General features: G+C 33.2%; 2 protein-coding genes across 6 annotated transcripts in view; both read right to left on the reverse strand.

Annotated features, from left to right (window-relative positions):
* Window positions 1–923: 923 nt before the first annotated feature.
* The window catches only part of Nca (neurocalcin homolog), a 138788-nt gene continuing 112723 nt past the window's right edge, over window positions 924–26988 (reverse strand). For 3 of the 5 annotated variants that reach the window (XM_077445700.1, XM_077445699.1, XM_077445701.1), the window contains exons 2-5: window positions 3360–3512; window positions 2742–2860; window positions 2449–2637; window positions 1130–1672 (exon numbers count right to left, since the gene is read on the reverse strand). In XM_077445700.1, the coding sequence (XP_077301826.1) occupies window positions 1478–1672; window positions 2449–2637; window positions 2742–2860; window positions 3360–3429 (573 nt within the window). In that variant the 5' untranslated portion in view covers window positions 3430–3512 and the 3' untranslated portion in view covers window positions 1130–1477. Of the gene's footprint in view, window positions 1673–2448; window positions 2638–2741; window positions 2861–3359; window positions 3513–26988 lie in introns of all 5 variants that reach the window. The other 2 variants (XM_077445698.1, XM_077445697.1) reach the window with 2 other exon arrangements.
* LOC143922459 (neuronal calcium sensor 2) overlaps window positions 6710–26988 on the reverse strand; it is a 126602-nt gene continuing 106323 nt past the window's right edge. The window contains exons 6-9 of the mRNA XM_077445702.1: window positions 10948–11072; window positions 10707–10850; window positions 8168–8296; window positions 6710–7048 (exon numbers count right to left, since the gene is read on the reverse strand). Coding sequence (XP_077301828.1) covers window positions 6872–7048; window positions 8168–8296; window positions 10707–10850; window positions 10948–11058 — 561 coding nt within the window. The 5' untranslated portion in view covers window positions 11059–11072 and the 3' untranslated portion in view covers window positions 6710–6871. The remainder of the gene's footprint in view (window positions 7049–8167; window positions 8297–10706; window positions 10851–10947; window positions 11073–26988) is intronic.

Raw genomic sequence — 26988 nt, forward strand, 5'->3', positions numbered from 1 at the left:
AGTTTCAGTGAGACTCTCCACAACACGTAGAAAAAGGTTTTTTTCCTACTTTGGCCAGATTGCCAGGAAGGATGTGGAGAGTTTAGAGAAGCTGGTAGTCACCGGAACACTAAAGGGAAGGCGAGCGAGAGGTCAGTCTGCCGTAAGATGGTCAGATGAAATTGAAGAACTGACGGGCTCGCTGTTTTCAACATGGTACAGGATCAGGAGTGGAGGCGGATCAATCAACGGATCCCAATTGATAGAAATGACCACGACGCTGGCATAGAGCAAACGATAGCAGTAGGAAGATATTATTTTCCAATGCGACTCGTTAAACCTTCATAGTTCTGTACTTTAAGCAGCAACAAAATTGATTATTGAAACTCATGGGCTGGTTGATCTGATTACTAGCGCTCAACGAATATAATCTAGGCATTTGGAAGATTTACGTGCCGTATTGACTACTACGATACTCATGTGTACATTAATTACATAAATACTCTGGAAGACTTGGATAAACGCTATTGGAAGTAAAATTTCAACCAGCAAAAAACAGCAAGTCCATGTTCAAGAGAAAGTATTGTTTTTACCAGATCATGTCTGTTTTGCAGTACTTATATTAAAAGTTCATTCGACTGTTTTGAGTAAAATGTATACACATACATATACATATATGTATATATTATAAATTCCTATCAGCGTTGTTTTAAATAATGTATAAAACACACCCAAACAAACACGTGTGTACGCACATTGAACATTCATATAAAAACATATGTATAATTACATAATTAAAAGGGCATATCAAACGTTATTTCGGTGCGAAATTTACCTACATTGTACTTCATTTGCAGTACCTGGTGTTTCATATATATTAATTATATAAGAAATATTTAAAAATTCAATAAAAACATTTAAAAATTTAATGATAGTTAGTTTTTCAAAATATACAAAAATTGCTTTCAATTACATTACACAACACAAAGTTATATACAAAAAGTTAACGTTTGATATGCCTGGGTCTGAACACAGAGCTTTAAAAATATGAAAGTATCATATAAATATTCTACGAATAAAATCAAATATACATATTATGCAAAATACGTTATACAAACACTTTTTTATTCTTATTTATTTTTTTTGTTTTATGCATTTTATTTAATTTCGCCTCTTTAGCTGAATTCTGCCAAGATTGTACAATTTTTCATTAATTTTAATATATGCAGTCATACCTGTGATATGCTTTGCTTATTGATCCACTTTCAACACACACAGGGTGTTATGAAGTTTTAGATTTACACTTTTTTCTTGTAATGATTTACGAATTGATTTAAATGAAAAAATAAAATACCAATTTGAAATTATAAAAAAACAATCTTGGAAGTAATCTGGCTGAAGATATTTTTACAAAATTGTACCGTTGGATTGTGGAGGTTATCAGGGTGGAGATGGGGTGGAGTGGGGAAAGGGGGTTATGGATTGAGTTCTTCTAGCATCACTGAGCTTGAGGATCACACTGCAACAAACGCACAATCGACGGATCACTCTTGGCGCCTTCAATGAATTCTTCGAGAGAGAGCTTCCCGTCTTTGTTTCGGTCCATCTGACGGAAGATTTTATCCGTGCGTTTCTCCGGAGTGGATTCGTCTTCGGGCATTTTCATCACAGAACCCACCATTTTATATATAGCCTGAAAAAAGAGATCCAGAACATAAGCAAACATGTCGATATTATCTATAATACACAGTGAAATCCCTTCAGAGCCAAAACCTCAGAATCTGACTTGCAAAATCTCGGTTAAGTTTAATTAGTTTCTAATTTTTTATACTATTATAAATAAATTTAGGCTGAAGAGATCGAGCGTAAAATAAGATGACTCAAAATCTGAGTTGCTTTAGTCGTTTAAAGATAGTTAGTAATTATAAACAATGAAAATTTCGTTTCAATTCGATGACATCATAAACCGGAGTTTTATTTTTGAGATTATTTATACTTGGTGGGTTTAGAAAACCCGTCTTTGTATATATTATATGTGTAGAGACATATTGTTAAATTGGAGATGTGTTACGATTCTTTGTACAATCGTTGTGGGCCAGCTACGATTTATCATACATTCAAAATAAGCGCGTGTTTGGGGCCCCCGAATATTGGGGGACCCAAAATGGGTCTTTTCTACCAAAATTTACGACCTACAAATTATTAACACTGTCCAAAATACGTTTGTAAGCCAAGAATGAATGAACTTAATACCTATTTTACGTAGTATTTTAAAATAGTACCCATTTTATTACAAAAACTGTTAGTTTTTCAAGTGTTTTGTAAAATTCTAATGAAAAACCATATACTGAAAAGTATTTCTTTTTACTGGAGTGGGGGCCTTAATTTTCAAATGCGCCTGAGGCCCCCAATTTACTTGATACGCCATTGGTTGTGGTTTAGATATACATATACATATGAAATACTTACAGTAACAATTTCGAGCATTTCTTGTCGTGAAATGTAACCGTTTCCGTCAAGATCATACATGGAAAAGGCCCATTTTAGTTTTTGTTCAAGTTTTCCCCGAGAGGTGACACTAAGAGCACATAAAAATTCTCGAAAATCAATGGTGCCATCTCCATTTGCATCAAATGTCCTAAATACATGTTCCGCAAACTACAAAAAAAATATAATATGATTATGCTACATCATGATTTTTTCATATGTGGACTTATTAATTTGGTACAATGCTGTACATATGTAAAAATAATTATTAATACCTTGCTCGCGTCGCCGTATGGGAAAAAATTCCCATATATTTTTTTGAATTCTTCAACGGACAAATGACCACTAGGGCAATCTTTTAAGAAACCTTTATACCACTCTTGAATTTCGGCATCTGAAATACGAGTAAATATTATAACAACGGTGTCTCTACGCTTGCGTGGATGCATATCATTGGGAACTGAAGCTACCAGATACCCATAAAAAACCGGTTAAATAATGTTTTGAATCCAGTGTAGAAATACAATAAATAATATATTTGTTTAAAAAGTACTTGAAGAGGTGGCAAAGCCGATGGACCTGATAATATGATGGCGTTTATAACATTATTATATTATGCTGGTTCAAAACATTAAATAATAGCTTATATAAATATACAAATTTGGCATTTAATTCGCATTAAATAAACAACGCTGCAAAATGTGACAACAATACATCGGTATAGCAATAAATCATTCGCATTGAAATTGCGCTTGTGTTAAAAAAAATATGTTTTGATTCATGATTAACACATTCTGAGTCGCAAGCATATATATATATATATATAAACAGAAATAGATAACATTCGCGTGAGATGAATTTCTCAAAAAGTGTTAATAAAGAGGAATTCTTACCAGAAAATTCTGTATTTTGTTTTAAATCTTCCAGCACTTCTGGTTTGAGTTTACTGTTCTGCTTCCCCATGGTTGCGATGTAATAAACTTTCTAACTATTGAAGCAGATGTCCCTTTAGACGATGAAATTTAGGATAGCCAAATCCTTATTTCCTGTAAAATCAAATAGCATAGCAGTGATAAAACAGTAAAAATAAACCTCCGTTAAAAAATGTCCGTATAACGTGCTGTTTTGTATACTCACCATAAAACATACACAACGTACAAAATAAAAAAAAAGAATGAAAAAAATACCAATATGTAATCATAATAACGGCAATAATGTAAAAATAAAAGTTGTGTGTATGGCATAAAAGAGAACAGTGTGGTCATTGTAGACATTTATTTATGTATGAAACATCTATATATGAAGACTATATTATTATGACGGTTGCTTGATAAAACATACATACAATACATTTATCATTTTAATCGATCGAAGAAGAGTTTATTGAATTATTCAAGATCTGTGAGAATTCAGGTGTTTCAAGAAGAAAAGAACCAACGATTAAAATCTATAAATTCAAAATAAACGTAAGAATTACAATATTTTATTAATTAAGTAGTGGGAGAGGAGTCAAACTCCATTTAATAATAATATATATATATATATATATATATATATATATATATATATATATATATATATATATATATATATAAATTTATATAATCCATTAAATATATAAAGAAAAAACAAAAAGGTGCCGAATTAGCCTTCAAAGATCATTATTCAATCAAAAGATAAAATAGCCTTAACAGATACAATAAAATTAATATACAATGTAAGCGTGAACAACAACAATCTGAGAGTCGAAGAGTCTATCTTAAATTCATTTTAAAGTACAATTATCACAATAACATTTACTATATCGTTGAATTCAAGGCAGATTTATTATCAAAAGATGCATTTTGAAGGCTAATTGACTTAGATTTCATTAACACTAATCTAATAATGAATATCAGCTAATATCATACTGTTTTTGACGTAGATGCTTCAAATTATAAAACAATACCAGACATGTAATTATTTACATTTCTTTGTTTTTTTCTTTTACAATGACGTGAGAAAGAAATATTCATCGTGTTCACACTTTGTAAAGTAATGCACATAGTAGAAAAATATTGGATTGTTTAAACATCAATTAGTTGTTTCATAATTAGTTAGGTCACACATTACATACATATACATAAGTATATATGCATAAACAAAATTTGCAATTACATATATAAGATAAATACATTAATACATACAAGATATGCAAAACAATCAATATACATATTCTTAAAAGTATTTAAATGCTTTTATATGCTTTAATATCTAAACGTAGCCTAAAACAAGATGTGCGATTTAAATATAATAACCAGTTGATTATTATATATGCATTATAATATAATAGATTGATATATAGTGATTATACAAACAAAACAATACACAATAATAAGACAAAAAAGCACATCATTACAATAGTTAGTGATGAGTCATATTATATTATATATATATACTATAATAATAGAAATATTAATTATTATACTATTAAACAATCATACACAATAATGAAATAATGTAAATACATAATTAAAGCACCTTCAGTGAAGATGATTTTTATTAATTTGCAATAAGCAGGGGTTTCGTTTATAAGTGTGAAGTATTTTTTGTTGAGAATTAAACGCATTTAGAAAAAAAAATTAATGCATGGAAATTTTATTAAACAAAGTGTGAATTCATAAATTGTAAAAAAAATGGTGAAAATATTTCAACTGTAAACTTCCAATATTGACACATTAAAATATTACAATTTAATTGTAATCTTTGAAAGTAGCGCTATTGTTTCAGTGGTGTAAAAAAATGTGTGTGATTTGAGTTGGCAGTATAGAAAAATAGCCGAATACAATATTTACTAAAAGCGAATTAATACACAATAAATACTTTCGTATACACTAGATCTAGTTGTCATCAATAGAGCCAAGCTTAAAAAAATTCAAGATTAAATATTTTCTAGAAAGTCATAGAAAATAGAAACTTTACCCCTGTATTCCGAATACAAGTATGTAGAAGAAAAATAGTTTTATTTTTGCAGATACGATATATGTGTGTATAAAGAAGCACAATAAGAGATATGTTGTGGAATATATGTATATAACGTTATGCGAACAATCGTACGTGTACGGTTGTGGTCCGACATATGTATAGTTTACTGGTCATCTTAGCTTAACTAGGTTTCGTGAAAATATTGTAATTGTTAGTTAGTGAAGCTTTATTTTTTACGAAGGCTATAAATTGTAAAATTATGCGTGTTTTATATGTGTTGTGTTGTGTTGTGTTGTGTTATGTTGTGTTGTGTGTGTGTGTGTGTGTGTATGTGTGTGTGTGTGTGAAATTTCACAATGACTTCAGTTGTTTGTACATCTAAATGTGGGTATAAAACAGACATCTAACTTACATTCCTATAATGAAATATTCCACATATTCAAATGTATAGTTTTGTTCAAAGGATCGATTCAAAATATGATAAGTAAAATTGACACTTACAATGTAAAGATTATAAATAATGATATATTTAGGTATGACCAGGAAAAATTGGGTTAGACTAGTCATACAGGAATTGACGTTTATACTGGTCTCATTTAAAAACATACAAAATAAATTTCATGATAGAAGTTGACATAATCATAATTTTAATCAATACACCTCAAATAAGTTAGGGCACGAATTTAGGCAGGTAAATGAAATACAAGATGTTCACACCGAACAGGTTACAATATTCATAAGTTTTAAATGTCGACATTAATTAGTGATTGTAAAAAACATTCAAGTCTTTCGAAAAAGCTACGATATATTTAAAAATTAAAACAGAAGACGATTATAAGACAATCAGCCGCAAACCATAACGTATTACTATCGAAGCGAGAGTCTATGTGTTTCTAGTGAATATACATTTACTCGTATAAATGAGGGGAGGGAGGGACGGGACGGGGATTGCTCGAGGAAACGTGCAGATTGTAGCTCGATCCGTTTGATTTATATTATATTTTCAAACTGGGTCACACTGCTTAAAATACAATACATATTAATGATTATTATTAAGTAAAATAAAAATCACAGGCCAAAAATAACATGCGGTCTAGCTTTCACTTTTACCAATGTGCTTTTACGCGAGAATCAGTGTGATCGATATTTCCAAAATAAATAACACTTCAAAAAATCGTGTATAAACTTAAAAAAATACAAATTTCATTTTTTCCTCTTATAAAGGTGAATATTGTATATATAAAAAATGGCATATTTGTAATAATTGTTTTTTTTTTCCTTTACATAAAATATTTTTCATATATATATAAATATATAGCGAAAAATAGTTGTTCACAAAAGCTGAAAACATTAAATGATGTTTAAACATTGAAATAATCATTAATAAATGTAATGACAACGATACGGATGGGATGGGACGGGGTTAGCTTGACGAAAACTATTAAGGTGCAAGCATTTTGGAAAGCTCCTCATCTTGCAGACACCCTTTCAGGAATTCTTCTTGTGTGAGTTGACCGTCATTGTTTTCATCCATTTTCGCAAATATGTTCTTTGCGCGCTCTTCGGCGGAATCCGCAGGGCGGTTGCTCGAACATGCACCCAGCATGTCGTAAATAGCCTAAAATATAAATCTAGATGTTTATCCAAAAACGGGAAGTTCTTCATTTGATTTCAATGGTTAAAAATGTTAAATTAAACTCAAATTAAACCTTTCAGCACAACAGTGACTTCCAAACAGTTTTTATTTGATCTCTGAAAACTTTGTTATATAGAAATATGTAGTGACCCAACACGACTAGGTTTTTTATCTCAGAGGAAGAATGAAAGAGAGAAAGCAAACAAGATGATAAAAGACTTTTCATTTAAAAAAACAAAAAATAAAAAAGAAAGTTATGATATGATATTATATGTATGTATGTGTCATATGCTATCATCTACATATATATTTTTTTAATATGAAATTTAAATTAAAATAACTATTTATGTTACTACTGCGTACCAATTTACACTAAAATGGAGTTCTGTGAGGGTCTTGGAAAAAAGAAAATATTAAAAGAAAATTCACATTGTATACGCAAGAGTAATATTATTGTGAAATATAATATCTAAAAAAAGACAATTATGAATACTATTTATATATTATACCCTATTTAATATCCATTTTGAATTAAATAATTTTTTGTTTATACCACATTTTTATTGACTATACGTATATATGTATATAAAAAAACCGTATTTATATTTGTATATAATAAAATAAGGAATAAATATATAGAAAGTAAATTCTTGTTGATTTTACATTATATAGTGGTATATTTTAGTTTATTTCATTTTAGAATAATGATAAAAAATACATGTGGTATTTGCTGTAGGAAAATTGAATAGTCTGTTATTTTTTTTAAAGCGATAAAATAAACAGGAACCACATGTGACAGAAATAAGAATGGGAAAAGGAAAGAAGTGGAAATCGACTAAACATATTTTAAGATAAAATTAATATTACTTTCAATGAAATTCATATTTATATCTTAATCTTAAAACAGATTTCCGAGAAACGTATCTGTAGTAATGAAAATGCTACACTAAGCAATCACTTCTTCAATACAGGTAGTAATTTTAAGACAAAGTTTTTGGATTATTTACAAATTTGTAAGTAAAAAAAAAACTGAGTACAAAATAAAAAAATTTGCACACTACCAAAAGCAAATATTTAGCAGATTGCGTGAGGTTAAATTACCTGAACGATTTTTGTCATTTCTTGAATATCAATAACACCATTTCCATCGACATCATACATTCGGAATGCCCACTTAAGTTTTTCTTCGGGTGTACCACTTGAAGTAACATCTATCGCTAGCAAGAACTCCTAAAACATTAGCAAGCTACAGAATGACAGGGTCTGGTAACTTGTTCAATTTCAGATCATTGTTATTTTGTTTAAATCTATCAACTATCATTTCAACATGTGTGTTCATTAATTTCCTAAAATATATACATGTACAATTTATGTACATATATTGTTCACTGATGAAATGAAATTTGATAGAAATACCAAAAATTCAACACAAAAACGATGAAGGTTGCAAGAGCGCAAAATGACAGATGATATGTACAATCGATTTACAACAGCGATAGTGTACTGCTTTTGCATAGCACGTTGTTGCAATAATGATTGACAAATCATTTATGATCCATTCGTGCATATATTATATTGAACTCACTAAGCAAAAGAAGAGTATCGAAATTCATTAAAACAAAATGTAATCGATAATTCTATAGCAAATTCATGTAAATTATACTAGTCTTGCAGTCCCAGTTTACCGAATTTTCGATGTGTTGAATTTAATTTAATTTAATTAATCGAATTAAACGCAGAATTTTTAAGTTTTAACATTTCATTTAAGATGATCGGTGTATAGTTAAAAATTTCCATCGACGAACTTGAATTCGTTCGATCCGGTAAATGAGAATTGGATGATAAAAAAAAGACGGCAGGACTAGTTGCGCCAAAATATTATAATATACACACATATAAAATTAATGCAAAATACTTGACTGGCACTTACCCAATACGTTCATAAAAGCGTGTTTACACGATAATTTTGCCATTTTTTTTTATATTAAACGTTGTAAAATTTTTATTGAAAAACGATAATTATTGATTCAGTGTAAACGCGCCTTAGCAATACTGTAATTTTTCGCTGATTATTCAAAACATATTAATCAAATTAAACAGCATATTTAGCCTATGAAACAAAATGTACACGCAAACAAAATGTGATAATCGTTGATAAATTAAATTATATTCAAACACAATGGCTAATTCGATTTTTCAAAGATCAAACGATTGAAATAAACTTTAGGAGTCCATTCATTTCGCTTGAAAAAATAATGATATTAATGAAGAAATGAAAATCTATTTACATATCGCTCACCGATAACACTATTAAAAAAGTATTTTAGCAAAAAAATGACATGTTTTTATCACATTCATAAGATATTTTTTTACCAAGGATCAGGTTTGGTCTGACATTAATTATTGATAATCACTTTAATCTCATCCGTGTGTAATTATTTCGATTTATTTTTATTATACGGAACATATATAATGTTCTTACGCTCTACTTTTGAGATTCACACCAAAATGTATTTATCAAATTTTTTTCTTCTAATTATTAATAATCGAAAAATATTATTATTATAGAGTTCACGACAGAAACCATTTTAATACTATTTTATTTAATAGAATTAACATTAGTAAAATTATTTTTGATGGGTTGCTACTCCTTTAAAGGAGTGTTTGCGGTATAGCTATTAACCTGCCGCCATTTTGAATTCAGTAGCAATGGTATAGTGGCCCATTATGAAATGTGTTGATAAATTGCGAACCCCGGATAACATAATGAAGCGAAAATCACCAGGCGCTCCACGAACGGTGCGAACAGAAGATGACCAGGATTGAAAACTGCACTAGGGAAGATGGACAGCAAATTTCTGACGAGATTTTTGCTACGTAACGTAAATGGAATATCTCCTCAAACATGTTACAGTAGTAATATATATGTATATATATTTTTTTAAATTTATATTTCTCAATGATGTCTTTAGGGGCTCTGCTCCTGAGCGACATCTATGGTATTAAACTTGTACATATTTATATAAATTTTGGTGACATAGTGGGTAGGATGGTTTTTGCCAATTCGATGGAGGAACCGTTTCAATAATGAAATCAGATAGATCGATAAACCCTGATAGGAAACAATAGACTTGGAATAACAAATATCCAAGTCTCACCAACAGCACTACAGATTATACTCGGAATAAATTCTTTTCAATCGAGATCAGCTCACGGGATCGAACCCGATCACCTCTCGATGCTAAGGATTAGCGCAATCACCAAGCCATGCTGCTGGCTTTCTTAAAAATGACAATCTCCCTGTGGTTACCCCGTACCTGATCCAAGTTAAAATATTTTATGGTGCTTTTTCGAATTAAAATGTTTTTAAGCCTCACAGTAATATTGTATGTAATCTCTTAGAGCAGTATTGATAGAAAATTTATATATTATAGATATTTTCAGTATAGCCGTGAATTTATAAATTTCGGTGAGCAATTATATTGTGTTTAAAATATGTGAATTTTATGTTTGTACTATTATCACATTGAAATTCGACAAACTGGGAAGGAAATTAGAATAATCATAAATTAATTAATTAAAATTTTATAATCGCAAGCGCTCTTTTTAAAACAGCCGAAACGTCAAGTGGCCGCCTCACCTTGAAATCGATGTATCCGTTTTTGTCCATGTCGAATGTTCGGAAGACATGATCACAAAATTCTTCTGCATTACCAGAAGGGAAAAACATTTTGTACATGTCGACAAATTTGGCAGGGGTCAACCTTCCATTTGGACAATCTTGCTGTAAAAAATGAAATAGACACATGAAAAAAATTTTCCAAGATATTTCTTTCTGTGTACGGGACTATGAATATTTTCAAAACAAGTTGAAGTCGTACCTTGAAACCTTTGTACCACTCCTTGATAGTAGTTTCGTCATATCGCGTGTGGGACTTCAGGAAGTCCATGTCCTCTTTCGTGAGCTTATCCTTGCTACCGAAGCACCCCATGGCTGATGATTTACCTGAGGAAAACAAAACAGAAGTCTATTAACACCAAATAACAAGCAAAGGCGTACTGTGCATATTAATATTTAATTCGACGAATAAATATGTATGTATTTCGATGCTGTAATTTTAATGAAGTTCATATTTATGTAAGGTGAAAGGGTCGTATTTGAGCAGATCAAAAGTGGGACTTCAACGTGCCGTCTCATTTGAAAGCAGGAAGGCTGTGTGATGTAACCCAGTCTGAGGGGTGTCTCATTAAATGGGCGGGGTCCAAGTAATTGGAAGGCTTTCGGGCTCGTTAGTTCACGTTTCGCTGAAATGCTTGAAAATACCTACATAGATGTTGGGAACGATGCGGCCAATTAGACGGTCCACCACCCCAGACGCGGAGATACATATACATATAATATATATGTACACGGCATTGAAAACGTTGTCGAGGGGAAACGCAAGAGAAATAAACCACAAAAGATCTTCAATTCCCTCCAGGGTGAAAAGAATTTATTTAGAGGCTAATTTTAACAAGGTATCCAAGTAGCACATATTCGAATTATTTTTATTGATAAAAAAATGCGAATGATTGCACGGGGAGTAAATCTCAGCTCGTTTATATTTTTAACACATTCAGCCCGGCGCGTGATTTCATACATTTGCCCGTGTGGCGGCACTGTCCCGCGTATCGGCACCCAATTACGCGTGACGGCATTAAGTCACTTTATATAATGAGTTGTCCCTAAATCTTTAGAGCTTTATAGGAATTTTAGTTTTTGGGGTGCTCAATTATATTCCTACGTTTTTACTTCATCAGTCCTGCTAATTTAAAGAAGTTTCTTTAAAAAAAATTCACCCGAATAATCTGTTTGAATTTCTTAAATCTTCAGAATGAACTTCAAACTATAAAGTTTGTGTAGCTTTGGCATTGAATGCTTGATAGGATTCTAGGACACTTAGGACTATGGGTCGTAGTATACGAAGCATGGCGACAAAAGACAAAAATGTAGAAAACATAGTGGAATGAGTGAATAGGTCGAAATAGTAATGGATCTGAAGTGTGGATGGATTACAAAAGAACAACTAGGGATCTCCCTAGATTTGAATGGTACCCGATAAAAAGTAGCAAAAAAATTGAATCGTCTTTTACTTGCAGAGGATGTTAGATTTATGATTTGTAGTAAATAAATCGTAATTGTATAACAAATGAAATTTGATATTTGCCAAAAGCAAAATTAACGATTCGTTGTCGGTTTGGGTTTATTACGGGCTGTGGAGTCAGAGTTGAGTTGAGTCAACAGATTCCGACTCATTTTCATTATTATTTTGTTAATAGTATTACGGTGTGTCAACTAGTTCGGTGATTATTCCGCAAAAAGCGATCTCACGCACGTTACTAAAATCTCGATCACGGAAAATCTGGCATCCAAAAACTCCCTCAATCGAAAGCTGCTCACGCGAAATATTGTACTAACAAGAACTCGAGAGCCAGATATTTCGTATTCACGATTTTTGTGGCAGCGATTGTCATGCGCGCGATCGCAATTTGCGTAATAGTCCGTTTACCATGTCTCCAATTTAATTGAAGTAAATTCTTTATAAAAATCACGAATTAAATTAAATTACAAATAAAATCATTGAATTGCACGTATTTTGATTTATCGTGGCCAAAACTGAATTTTTCCTCTGTCTCATACTTTTTACAAGACTATTTTTCATGTTTCTATATGACTATATGTTTCACTTCGCTAATTTATTCTCATTTTTTATTAAATAGATTTTTTTTGTGTATGAAATTCAATTAATTGTTCTGATTTTGACATCTCAATGATCTGTTTTTGTTACAAAATTTGTGTAAGTATGTATGTATGTAAGTACACACTGGGTACGGACATTTCATCGCATGGCTTTTATCGCGGGGAAAAATTCACTGACGTATTTCATGCAAATATTTTTTATCCACAATATTAATTGTTTTTCCATCTCATACTTTTTTTTATTTTCATTTTTCTAATTGATTTATTTGTGTATGAAATTCATACAAATATACTTTTTATTTATACTTATTTAATTTACAATAATTTAATTAATAAATTGTGTTACATGTCAATGTTTTGTAATTTTTTAATTTTTGATATTTTGAAAATCGTTATTATTTTTACTGCTAACAATTTTATACGTTGGCCAAAAAGCCAATCTTACTAAAATCGTTCAAGTTGAAGTCTGAGTCGAATCATAATATAAAGTTGTAGTCGGAGTCGGAAAATTTTGCTACGGGCACCACGCTCTGATTTATTATATTACGGATTCATTAGATGTATGTGATTTTACTAGTAAAATTGGGATTGTTATTCATTCCGAGTGGGAGAATTTGCCATATATTTTTTGCCACACCTGGCGTTCTACACTTATGTATGTACACAGGTATTATGTAGATCTCGTTTCTTTCTATAGTAGTATTGAGAGGAAGAGTGTACTTAGGTTGCCAAGGCACGTACTCGAAATATTGAAAAAAAATAATGAAAGAGAAAAAAAAATGTGAACAAGGAATTACATCTAAAGCAGTAACGTAATGGGCGTGCATATTCATACATTTATAAGTAAAGAAATGTTTGTTAGCATTGTTCCCTTGGGCTTGTTTGAGGCTTTGTTATTGAAATACTCAGAACTCGATATGTTGTGCGTGTCGCGACCCAATTATAATCGGCCATACTGAAAAGTTTGGAAGTTGTCGAAAGTATTTCATCATTATGATTAAATTCTGCGGCCATGTTGCGCCACTTAGGTACGACGAAACGTCAATTTTTATAATCGACTGTTTTTTTAATTCAAAAGCTGTATTTATGTATGTACATACATAAATATTATACATTTGTATGTAACTAGTGGCCTGTGTGCACATGCTTGTGCACTCAGGCCTGACATTCGAATTTTTTTCTTCAAAATAATTAATTGAACATTATAAATATGAACGAAGCCCACACTGTGCCGCGTCTCTTTCCACGATATACCATTCCAAGGGGAGAAAGAGAGAGAGAGACGGAGCATGGTGTTGAGGGACAGCACTTCACACACACAAACGGATTAGAAAATTATTATATACGATAACCATAATATTTAAAAAATTTAACACACTTAAATGCGTAGAACAGAAATATAAACAACTCAAGATAGTGTAGGCCGGGTGGGTATTAATGGGGATGAACTGAGAATTCGTTGCAACGGATTATCTTCCGTGTGAAATCGTTTGTTCGTTTAAGTTGGGCCTTCACTTCTTCCCACTTAATTGGTTAAGGGTTCTAATTACTACCTAATCGCTACGATAAATCAATCTATCGCAATGATTTATCGTACTGTTTAGGTAGTACTAGTAGGTTAGAGATTTTTCTAAGATTCGAAATACAATGTCATTAAACAATGAATCAGATCAAACAGAATTGTGCGGCATGCACGTGCTCGTGGTATCCAGTTGGAAAGGGCGTTTTTGCAGGTCGTTTTTAATTAGTACGATCTTGTTATTTCGACAAGTTCCTACTCTATTTCGTATTCGTTATCGATCACGTCACACCTATGTCAATACAAGTATAAATAAAACATTGCCGAAAACACTCCAGGGAGTGCGTTTTGGGAAGATGGCGACCGCGCAGACTAAGCATACGTGTTTTTTTGTATGTTTTTTGATTATATTTGTCTGCAACTTTATATGATCTCAATATTGCATTTGACAAAAAAAAAACGAGAGTGAAAATTTTGTGACTAAAACCAATTGTTTCCTCCGTCTCATACTTTTTTTTATTCTCATTTTTCTAATTGATCCATTTGTGTATGAAATTCATACACATATACTATTAATGTACTAAATTTTAATTTATACTTATTACCAAAATTATTAACAAAATTACCAAAAATTCAATAAATTGGCTTACACGTCAATTTTTAGTTACTTTTTAATTCATTTTTTTATATTTTGAAAATCGCTATTATTTTAATTACTAACTTTATACGTTGGCTAGAAAAGTCGATCTTACTAAAACCGTCCAAGTTGGACTCGAAGACGAATCATAAAATAAAGTCGGAGTCGGTAAATTTTGATCCGACTCCACAGCCCTGGTAAGAACACACTGAAAAGTGCGGCACGGGACGCGTAGATGAACTTCAGCGGGCAGAGTCGTATCTCCGTGTTATTATTAATTCGTACAATCTTATTATTTCGACGCAAGGCGATGCGAGGTTTATCCTCAATATACCCAATATTTAATCACCACAGTTCGTTATCAACTCAAAATAAAATAAAATTATATCACGCGCTCATATTATTGACCTATGCTTCACCTGTATGGAATAACGCCTCAAATACTAACCTTTACAAACTCCAAATAATACAAAATAAATCCCTAAAAATAATTTATAATACACCCATATATGTATACTAACTTGAAAAAATTGCATACTATAAATAATATTCCGTTTGTTACAGACATTACTAACAAACTAACCAGTAGATTCTATGACAGAATCACCAATAACCATACTAACACCCTTGTGAAGAGTTTCGGTGATTACAACAAAATGTCTATACCCTTCAGGTATAAACACAGATTAGCTAAACACAATCTGCTTTAGGTCATCGACTTTAGAGAGTCTTTAATTAATATGTATTAGATGTATTATGAGCATTTATAAGAAATGTAAATAGGTTTTTGAGCTCTTTTTCCTATTATGCTGTACATTAACATTAGAATAATATAATACTATGATTACTAACAAAATTAAATTAAAATTGTAAAATAGAAAATGATCAGTAGATCAGTAGCTATTAAAATAGATATAAGATGTATTGTGAACATAATTTAGTAATAATAAAAAGCATTTAAAAATCAAATTATTTCGAAAGCTTCTCCTATATTTTTTCAAATATGAGAATCACCGCTATCGATCACTGTCAAACCTATGCCAATACGAGGATAAATATCACCGAAAACACTCCGAGGGGGTGAGGCTTGCGAAGGGATGTGGCCGACGTGATTTGGCGTACTTGACGTTTTGATATTTGACGTCTCCGAAACGAATATTAATAATTAGTAAATAAATTCGTGTGTGCATCACATTAGCCAGGTAAAATGGAATATTATAGTCATTCCTTTGCACGAATGGTAAACGAAGACATTTTGAATTCGCCGTAATTATACATATTGAGTTATGTACATATTCAAGTGTGGAGCAAAATGTAGAAATGTTAAAATTTACTATAACATACATACGTATAATACAAAACATGTTGGAACTTTAGTTACATCGACGTGCATATTTAAGAGGGTTATCAACTTCTACATTTAATAGGTTTTTGCGTCGAGTCATTCATGTGAGAGTATTTTCAAGTCTGTAATAAACCATATGTTTAGAGGTGGTCGTAAAGTGTGAATATTATACGTAGCATACTACTAATATTTATTTTATCCTTCCCCTCCCCCCACGTCCGCTTTCTCATATGTACACACTGTATATTATATGTCTATAAAATTTTGATGAGAAACGGACTGAACATTAATGAAAATGACGTATAAAAATGGAACGTTGGAAAATTGTAGTGCTTTTTCGTTCAGAAAGGGACGAAATTATTCGCACGAAACGAAATCGTGCCAAACGACACGTGAATTTTAATAACGTATACATACATACATACATACAACAGGCACGTCGAGCACGGCCGCTTGCGGATCGCGAAGGATTTATCTGCGGCCCCACAACTCCTGGGAATATACGAATTCTTGTAAATAAATGAAATGACGCCCCGTGAAAAGTATGTAAACGTATATACATACGTACACTTGGGAGTCGAAAGAAGGGAAAAAAAATGGAACACTCTGGTGAGTAGTAATATGGTTCGGTGATTATTCCGCACAAAGCGATCTCGCACACGAACTACCATACTAATGAGAACCCGAGTGCCAGATATTCCGTATTCGCGATTTTCGTGACAACGATTGTCGTGTGCGCGATCGCAATGAGCGAAATAATCTGTTTAACAACTAATATTATATACATATATATGTACATATGAAAGACTATTGATACATAAATACTTTTAAATTTTACAATTTAATTTTAAAGTATTTACGTATCAATACAGAGTACAATTTAAAACATTCCTGTTGGATTAACCCTATTACATATTAAATTTTAATTATAATTATAAACAGTATGCTAAGTTTGCGCTAAAAAAATCAGACATATTCAATTGCGATGTGTTTAAATTTATTTCCGAAAATAGTGACGAAAATTCACTAGGAAAAATGTTGAAAAATGTTTTTTCGTATAAAAATCAATTTGCAAGATTTTCATTTTTAAATAATTTAACAGTATCGTATTAAAAATAAGTGATACTGAAAGGTTGATTCAAAATATTGAATAAAAATCGCAACAATAATCTCAAAGCTTTTGCAAGAAGGGAAACATGCAGTGCAGTCTGACAGTCATCGATGAAATATTTGCAAGTCTGGTTGATGACAATGACTGAATTTGGTTGATGTAATGTCTGACAGTCGACCTTCTTGGTTGAATTGAATGAAGCAGCAGCAATTGTTTAATTTTGCTCGATGAATTGGGAAGAGGAATATCTACATACGGTGGAGCTGCTATACCATCTTCCGCAGTGGAAGAGTTGAGTAGCAGGGGTTGTTGCACAGTGTTTTAAAATAATGTTTTGTGTGGAATTACGTGTACTGGATGGTATTTGGTACATACAAAAGTTTGATCATAGGTGTCGCTTGGGCAACTTGTAGTGGCATCTATGTTCGTGGTTAATATATAATGGATAAATATAAATATATAGAAACTATTTTGATGTCAATGTGAAAAAAATATTGAAATACTGTATGTATGTATTGAAATATGTATGTTTTTTAAAAATAATTAAATGATACTTTTAACGGAATTTTAAAATCATACCTATATTTATGTACATGACATACACATAAGCGAAATTAACAGCGAAACGCTTCCCCAAATAAGAAGAGGGAGGGGGAAACGTTTCTACTCTATCTAAATCGTACACGTTACGCGTACGAATATAATTGTATTTATGAAACGTACTGTTTAGTAGTGTTACTATGTTACACACAAGGACGGTTACAGGGGGTGGGGGCGATAGGGGCAATAATCCCCCTCCCATGTATGGAAATGGAATTTCAGAGAGCGGATAATTTTGAGAAGATTCCAGATTTACCTCCGCGTATTCTCGATCTTATTTAGCTTCTGATTTATTCCTGTTGATATCTGAAAGAGCCGGTATATGCATGTTCTCATTAAGCATCTCAAAGAGAAAATTTGAATAGAAATTCAAACGTTAGGGCATCAAAAATGAACTGGTGTCATGAAAAATGCAGTCGAAAGAGTCTCGCTTTGGCAGGTGGCAACGGTAAATGGACCTAATTTTAAAGATGTTATATTTTACACTTAGTGATCAAATCTCCATACTATCGATATTTTTTGTTTATTATATTATTGAAGTTAGTTATCAATAAAAAAGTTGTCGACTCCTCAAGATACATTTTGCCCATGCTGTATATAAAGTTGGTATTGTTTTTATTAGTTTATTTTTCTAAAATATCACAATCCTCCCCTTGAAAATATTTCGGATCCGTCACTGGTTACACGGACAACCAATACAGTGTTATTCCAACAAATCAATATTGTTAAAATAAAAATTCCGTGATTAGTTTTTTTGTCATAGTTACAATGTATGTTTGTAGATAGAAAAATAAGGTTCGCCTTTAAACGTAATCATGTTTATATGAGTTCGATGTTAAGTTATAACAGTTACTTTTTCACACTAACTCATTTATAACGTAATAATGTTTATATGAGTTAGTGTGAAAAAGTAACTGTTATAAAATCGGTTGGTCATTAGGGCAATTAACATTTTTAGTTCATTTTAATTATTCAATCAATCAAAACAGATTGCTCCAACGCGACGACTGTGCCGTGCTATACAGATAAATAATTATTTAAACAGGTATAGGTATACCCATTTATTGAACACGACATCTATAGACATATTTTCGCAGCATTTTCTGATCAATGAAAATCGAGATGTTGAAATAACTAGATTTTTTGCGAAAGGGTTAGGACAGGGTTGCCAATTTGTTGGAACCATTTCAATAAAATGGATAAATCGGCAAACTCTGATAGGAAATCATCGACCTTGGAGTCACATATCCAAGTTTTATCCAGCAGTATATGGGATATAGCCCGTGACTACACAGTTGAGAGCATTAAATGCTAACCATTGATCTACATATGCTGTTGGTTTTGAAGCGATATGGCTATTGCTGACTTTGTAGAAAAACTTTTTTTATTACTCTCTTGTATTTAACACTGTTGGAAGGTTTATTGTTATTTGTCGTTGCCCAAATGACCATCTCTCCTATAATTATGACTAGACGTCGGACCGGGAGCGTGCTTTTTCCAGGAAACATGGCATTTTGGGTCTATTTTCCAGGAAATAGAGCGAACTACAAAGCTAGAGTGCAAAAAAAAGGTTCATCATAAAAATGAACAATGCACGACGAACAATAAACAAAGAACGGCACGCTTTCGGTCCTACCTCTAGTTATGACCAGTCTTAGGCGTTGGTTTGGTGATTTTCAAATGACAATAAACCTCTCCATTACCATACAAAGCAAGAGAGCAACAAAAACATGGTCGACAACAATTTTTGCGCATAAAGCATTTTCCGAACGCCGCCCTTTAGTTATGACTAGTTTTCGCCGTTGGCTGAGTGCTCGTTAAATGACAATAGACCGCTACGAAGCAAGAGAACAAAAAAGCATGGTTTAATATAACAATTGAGCCGTTATAATTGAAAGTGGCATTTTTCAAAAGTGGCAAAGTCCGCTTTTCTTCATTTCAAGAAATACCTCGCAAAACGTTAAATATGATGTTTTACGTTTAACAATATTTAACAATACTGGTGGCCTGTAATACGTTTATTCTGCTTTTCTGAGATTCTGGACATATCGAATTAAAATAAGTGAATTAAGTCGAACAAAAATAATTTTTTTGGGAACCGAAAATTGGACTTGGTGAAATAAGTCAATAGTAAATAAGTAAATAGTGAATAGGAATAAGTAAATAGTGAACGGCTCAATTGACAATAGTGAACCATTTTCTGTGCCAGAATCATCCTACCAACGCCGATCTTTGATTATGGCTTTAACTATATGTATATAACCTGTGAAGTTAAGTGGGGGCGGCGAGCAGGCGCATCTGATAGCCTGTTGTCGTCACGTCGATCTGATTGTCAATTCTGATCATTTCGTCAATGGTTAAATTCTTATAGCGGTATGTCGGAGACAAATGTTAACTTAAATTTGAGCTAACCTCTGTACGTCGGAAAAATATCATAATAAGCTCACAAATATTGCGCCACGTACACACAGTCAGTGAAACTACAACAGCGGTTTATATACCATATACGAAGTTGCGAGCTTTTGCTAATAATAATTATTGCATTATATAGATCTAAATTGGTCCTCATGTCGAACGAACGTATTCTTGATTGCTTGCCCGAAGGGTTCGTCTAATTAAATCGGCGACAGATATAATAAAAATCGGCGGAAGTGGTTTCGGGGCGTGTTCGAGTGTTCATCATTGTCCTTTTCGAGGGGGAGGCTGAGACTAAAAATCGGAAAATATTGTTGCACGCGAAACGCTCGGGGGCAAGTGGAAGGTCTTCAAGTCGAGAAATTCAACCAACCCCAGAACAATGGTCTGCTGCTATATACGTAACTATCATGCGTAATGGACGACTTTTCTAATGAATTAGGCATCGTTAGGTGTTCGAGCCGTAAGTTTTGGGTTGGGTCTTTTGGCCGTCGGCCATATTGAAGCAACAAGTGTTGAACGTTTTTCAACATGTTGAAAGTTTCGTATGTGTATAAGATATATATGCACATGCGTGTGGTTTTCTCTCTATAAATTCAGATGTACACGGTGGATTGATTCCGCGAAATGAAAACGTGTGAGAACATTTCCAAGTACATAAACATCGTAACGTCGTAATTTAACCAATGCGGCTAATGGACTCATTCTCGAATATTTCTGGCGTACTACTTATTACTACTTTTAATTAAAATTCTTAATTTTTTTTTAATTATGAATAGTAGAATTCTTTAATATATGATTTTTTTGCATTAATTGTTAAAAATTATAGTTTACAAATTGCCGCCATTTTCAATTTCAACTTGTCGGGCTCGTTTGAATGAACTTTCCACGACTTTAATTAGGATTTAGGTCTTGTTGGCATCTTCTCTTAACAAATAAATGAGAAAAAGACACAGCGGTAAATGTGGCACGTGGTTTTTTTTAGATACTTTTTAACATGTGAAAACAAGCTGATACGAGGCTTGTAAAAATGAGCCGTGCCATGCACAGATTCATGGAACGCTCGGCCCGTCTCGCTCCTAAATGACCCTCTGGACCCTTTTCGGTAAAATTGTCATCATCATCATCATCATCATTTACAGCCACTCGCCATCCACGCTGGATGAAGGCCTCTCCAACACGCTTCCACCCGTCTCTGTTTTGCGTAACACTCATCCATCTCACCCCGCACATTTTCCTAATTTCGTTCACCCATCTTCCTTGCGGTCTTCCTTTTACCCTTTTGCATTCTCTCGGGTACCATTCAGTGTCCAAGTTTCACATCCATATGTCATCACTGGCAAAACGCATTGATCAAAGATCTTTTTCTTCAGGCAGAGTGGCATTTTTGATTTAAAAACAGCATTCATCCGTCCAAATGCACTCCATCCTAATTTCATACGTCTCTTTATCTCTTCATCTTTACTACCAGATATGTCAATTATTTGACCTAAATATAAATAATTATTTACTACTTCTACTGGTTTATCATCTAATGGGATGCTATCAGGCATGCAATAACTATTGAACATTAGTTTGGTCTTATCTACGTTAATTTTTAATCCTACTTTTCTACTTTCCCTGTGCAGCTGTGTTAGTCTGTTAAGTAGGTCAGCTGAATCACGAGCTATTAAAACTATATCGTCTGCGAACCGAAGGTGACTCAAGAAGCGACCGTTGATGCTTACTCCGGCTTTGTCCCATTCCAAGTTCCTGAAAACTCCCTCAAGCACCGCATTGAATAACTTGGGCGAGATTGTATCTCCTTGTCTTACTCCTTTTCCTATGCTAAATCTATCTGTACCTGAAAATTTTTTAATCGAAGCTGTGGCATTCTTATATATTGCAGCTAACAGCACCACATAGGGTTCCGGTACTCCCTGTGTTTGTAGAGCGTTAAGTACTGCATTGTGGCTAACTGTATCGAAGGCTTTCTCATAATCGACGAAACCTAGGCACAATGGTCGTTGATATTCGTTGGCGCGTTCGATTAGTTCGCCAACTACTTGGAGGTGGTCCATTGTGCTGAAATTTGCCCTAAATCCTGCCTGTTCTATAGGTTGGTTCTCGTCGAGGATATTCTTCAGCCTTTCTGTAATAACCTTCGTGAAGAGCTTGTAGACCGCTGAAAGTAAACTAATGGGTCGGTAGTTCTTGATATCGCTTTTATCACCTTTTTTGTGTATTAAGATGATAGTAGCGTTATTCCATTCTTCTGGTATAGCTTGGTTCTGGATGCATTTGCTGAAAAGCCTAGCTAAGATATTATTTAGGGGGGAGCCGCCACATTTTAGTAAGTCAATGGGAATATTATCTTCCCCTGGGGTTTTACCGTTCTTTGCAGTTTTTAGCGCGGCCTCTACTTCGCTAGGCAATACTGCAGGAACCCTTTGGCCGTGTGTCGATTCCAGAGCGGGGAATTGACCGTTGTTGTTCTCGTATAGTTTTGCATAGAACGTGGAAACTCTGTCTATGATTTCTTCTCTATTCCTAATTATTACTCCGCTCTCTGATCTGATTGCGATCATTTGGTTTTTGCCTAAGAAAAGATCCTGTTTGCACTTTTTCAGGCGACGGTTATTCTTAATGGTATTTTCTATTAGCTTGCTGTTAAAATCCCTGACATCCCTGACTATTCTCTTTTTAATTTCCTTATTTACTAGATTGTATTCTTGCTTATTATTATCCCTATCTAAATTCCTTTTATGCTTAATTAGGTTTTTTGTTTCCGCTGAAATTTTGCTTAACTTAATCTGTTTCCTGAATCCACCTAATTTCTTACCTGTTGAGGTTAGAACCGAACTAATTACAGTGTTCAATTCCTCGATGTCTGCTTCTGGGTTCAATTTCTCGTATCTATTTCCAAGTTCGAGTTCGAATTGATCGATAACGGTGTATCCCATATTTGAATAAATGTAGGAGACCACCCACAGCGAGGAACCATGCACACGATGTGTGTTTTCGCGTGTTAAGGCGCAAATCCACCGAATAGTAGATACGGTATGGACGTGCTCGTGGTTTCCAACTGTCATGGGCGTTGAACGATCTTATTATTTCGACAAGTTTCTTCCACATTTCTTCAAATATGGGAAACACCGTTCTTGATCACTGACAAACCTACATACATATTTCAATAGACTTCTATTGAAATAGGTTTTTCAGTGATAAAATATCACCGAAAACAATCCAGGGGGTGATTTTTGGATTGGGCGCCGTAGGAAAGACTATGCGTGCTAGCGTTTTATTTACATGTGCTAAACTATCTATAAAAAAGCATGTGCCGCGTGCCCCTTTGTGAGTCTTGTCGCAAACCAGAGTCCCTCGTTCATTAGTAATTCAATATTCAAATAGAATTATATAATATAAAGTAAAAAAATAAAAATGCAAAATTTGAGTCATTCGATTCTCCACATCCGTTTATATTATGCAAAAAAAAAAGAAAAAGATGGCAATATAAAATCTCTACATTCAAAGGCGGATTTTTTCAAATAATTTTTACGTATTTTCAAACGAAAAATTTTCATACTTGCTCTAACAAATACGATTAATGTTTTAAAAGAAAACGCCGCTAGCGGAAATTTTATACCAGAGAAATTTCTATAGAAGATCTTTTCAAGCGAGTGATTTAGTTTCAGTGAACAATGAGACAAAAGGTTCATAAAACATATACTGGCAGTGGTAGAGAGAATGATTCCAGTTCCCCCCACATGTAAAAAAATTCCTTTTATTTCTCTACGCCACTGTTAACTTGGGAGTATGTACAAGGCTTTATTGAGATGCACTTCAGGGCTATTGTGTAGCCGAAGACTGCGAGGGACAAAGGGAAAAATGAGGCATAACTATTCTGAGTATTTGTGGCGATAAAATATGGGGAAATCGCGTTAATCGAGTCGAGATAGTATGTATAATACATATCATATGTTGTTCATTGATGTGTTCACCAGTTGAATGGGCTTTGACGGGCCACGTGGAATAATTGATAAGAGCGCATACACGCAAGGGAAGCTGTGAAGCGACAATTATGTGTGTATATATGTATATATATATATATATATATATATATATATATATATATATATATATATATATATATATAAATATATATACATATTGTAGTTACCTACATACGTACTTCGACCCATTTAAATTATCTCAGAGTGGTGTTTTGCAACCAGAGTGATTTAGAAGTGGTATGGAAATGAACAGAAACCGCAAAACCGTTCGAAGCAAGTGTCAGGGGAGTATTCGAAACCCTTAAATTTCCCCATCTTAGATACACATATACATACATATATGTACCATGAGCAGACTCCTTCACTTGAGTAATTAAATAAGGCAGGTCACTTTCAAGTCGAAGAATTTACATTTTACTACATTTTTGCATCACATTTGCATCTAAAAAAGTTCTGGATTGTATTAAGTTCTGTCTGGGACCCAATCCTTCACAGTTTTAAATTCAAATGTGAATGATATTAGTTTGTATAAAATCATTTAAAGCAATCTAGTACTGGTTAGCGGAAATGATCGGTATTTGTTGTTGTAAGATTGACGATCAGCCAAAAACAATTTTCACACCTTTAATTGACGTTGTTTCTACTATCCACTACTTATCACAATGTATGTACATAGCTTTATATGTAGTTTAGAAATGAACATCAATTAAATAGTGGAAAATATCGAATAATATTGGTTCGAGTGACGCCAGGCTCTAACATACGTATGTATGTACCCCGACATTTCCTCGCGGACAAAATTACGCCGACATCTCGACGCGGTACAACTGAGTTCACGACATTTGGGCGCATTAAAGAAACTTAAAACTGAAGAAAAATAAAATTTTTATACAAAATAAATAAATATAAGAGAAAACCCCCACTATACGAGCTGATGCAGAGGCCTTGCCTTGATGCAGAGGAATCTTGAATCTTGAACATAATTTTAGTTTAACCCTTTGATATTTCGGTGTTTAGGAAAACGGTGAGAATTGCTAATAAGGTTAATAGTCGTATTTGAATACTTATGAGTAGTCACCGGACCCAGAAGGTGCCGCGTATTATTCAAAGTTTGTACATGCATTGTTAAAGGTTTGCCGAACCTTTTTTACAAAGGATTTACAACAATAGAACAATGGATAGCACTGTGACTATCCTACCTCTACTTATGAGTAGACTCCGGACCGAAAGCGCGCCGTTTATTGTTCAATTGTTGTAAATGTTTTGTTAAAGGTTCGCCGAATCTTTTTTTTTGCACTCTAGCTTTGTAAATAGAGCCAAACCGCCCCGATTCCTGGAAAAAGCACGCTCTCTATCCGTAGTTTACCTATGAGCGGAGATCGGCGAACAAGTTGCTTTTGCCAACAAAAATGGTTCACTATTGTCAATTACTATAGTCCTACAAAGGAAGAGAGCAAAAAAGGTTGACAATAATAATTGACAATAGTGAATCGTTTTTTGCGGGCAAAAGTAACTTGTCCGCCGATCTCGGCTTATGAGCCAGTACATCATTGGTATGAAACATTTTATGAGAGAGAGAGAAAGAGAGAAAGAGCTACCAAACACGCGCTTCAAATGTATTGTTTCAAATACAATGCACAATCAAGTATGGCACGCTCGGCCAATGAAGTATATATGTTAAAAAATAATACTTTTTTTTTCTTCAAAAAATTAATAAATGTTAGCGTTTCTCAAAAGGATTTTGAAAAAGAGATTTTTAGCGATTTCTGATGACAATACGAATTTTCCTAGAAGCAATTATATTGTTAATATATATTAATCGCAATTGGTCGATGAACTCAGATAAAGTGTCAACGATTTATGTATGTCACGTATATTTATTTCGCATACAAAGTTTTTTTGATGAGCTCAGACGAAAACGCGCCGAAATGTTGGGATACCGTATTTAAAATTTTTCCAAAATAATTGATATATTATGTATGTAATCTATTGTGATTAAGGTGGGATATGATTTATTAACATCCATACAAAATCATTTTATGTAAACTACAACTAGCCGAATTGCTCGGCGTTACTCGGATGGGTGAAAGTGGGATAACCAAAAAAGTTAACAAAAAAACTCTTCGCAAAATGTTGTAGTCTACGGACTGAGTTCCATGTAGTATGTAGTATACCAAATTTGATTGTTTCAAACTGAAAGTTTAGCTTTACATAGTGAAAAAACTATTAATTTTATATACGTACTATGTATATGTGCATAGTCAAACTTTGATGATACAAAGAAAAAGTTTAAAAATCTTGTACTAGGCGTTTCTAGAGCTAACAACCTTTCAGAGATGAAAAAACTTTTCAAAAAGCTATGATCTCTTCCAAAATCAGACTACGGTCTATAGTCCAACCGATCTAGCATGAGACTTACGCAAAATGTATGCTATCGCATTCACCCCCCACTCGACCCGCGGTGGCCAATTACATTTCGTTTCAATTTCGCATCGCATTTTGGTCAATAAATACAGCATTGTTCGTGTGTATAGCAATCGGTAGAAGTTGACATTTATATTTT

This window comes from Arctopsyche grandis, chromosome 2 (assembly GCF_051622035.1).
Source record: "Arctopsyche grandis isolate Sample6627 chromosome 2, ASM5162203v2, whole genome shotgun sequence".
Lineage (NCBI taxonomy): Eukaryota > Metazoa > Arthropoda > Insecta > Trichoptera > Hydropsychidae > Arctopsyche > Arctopsyche grandis.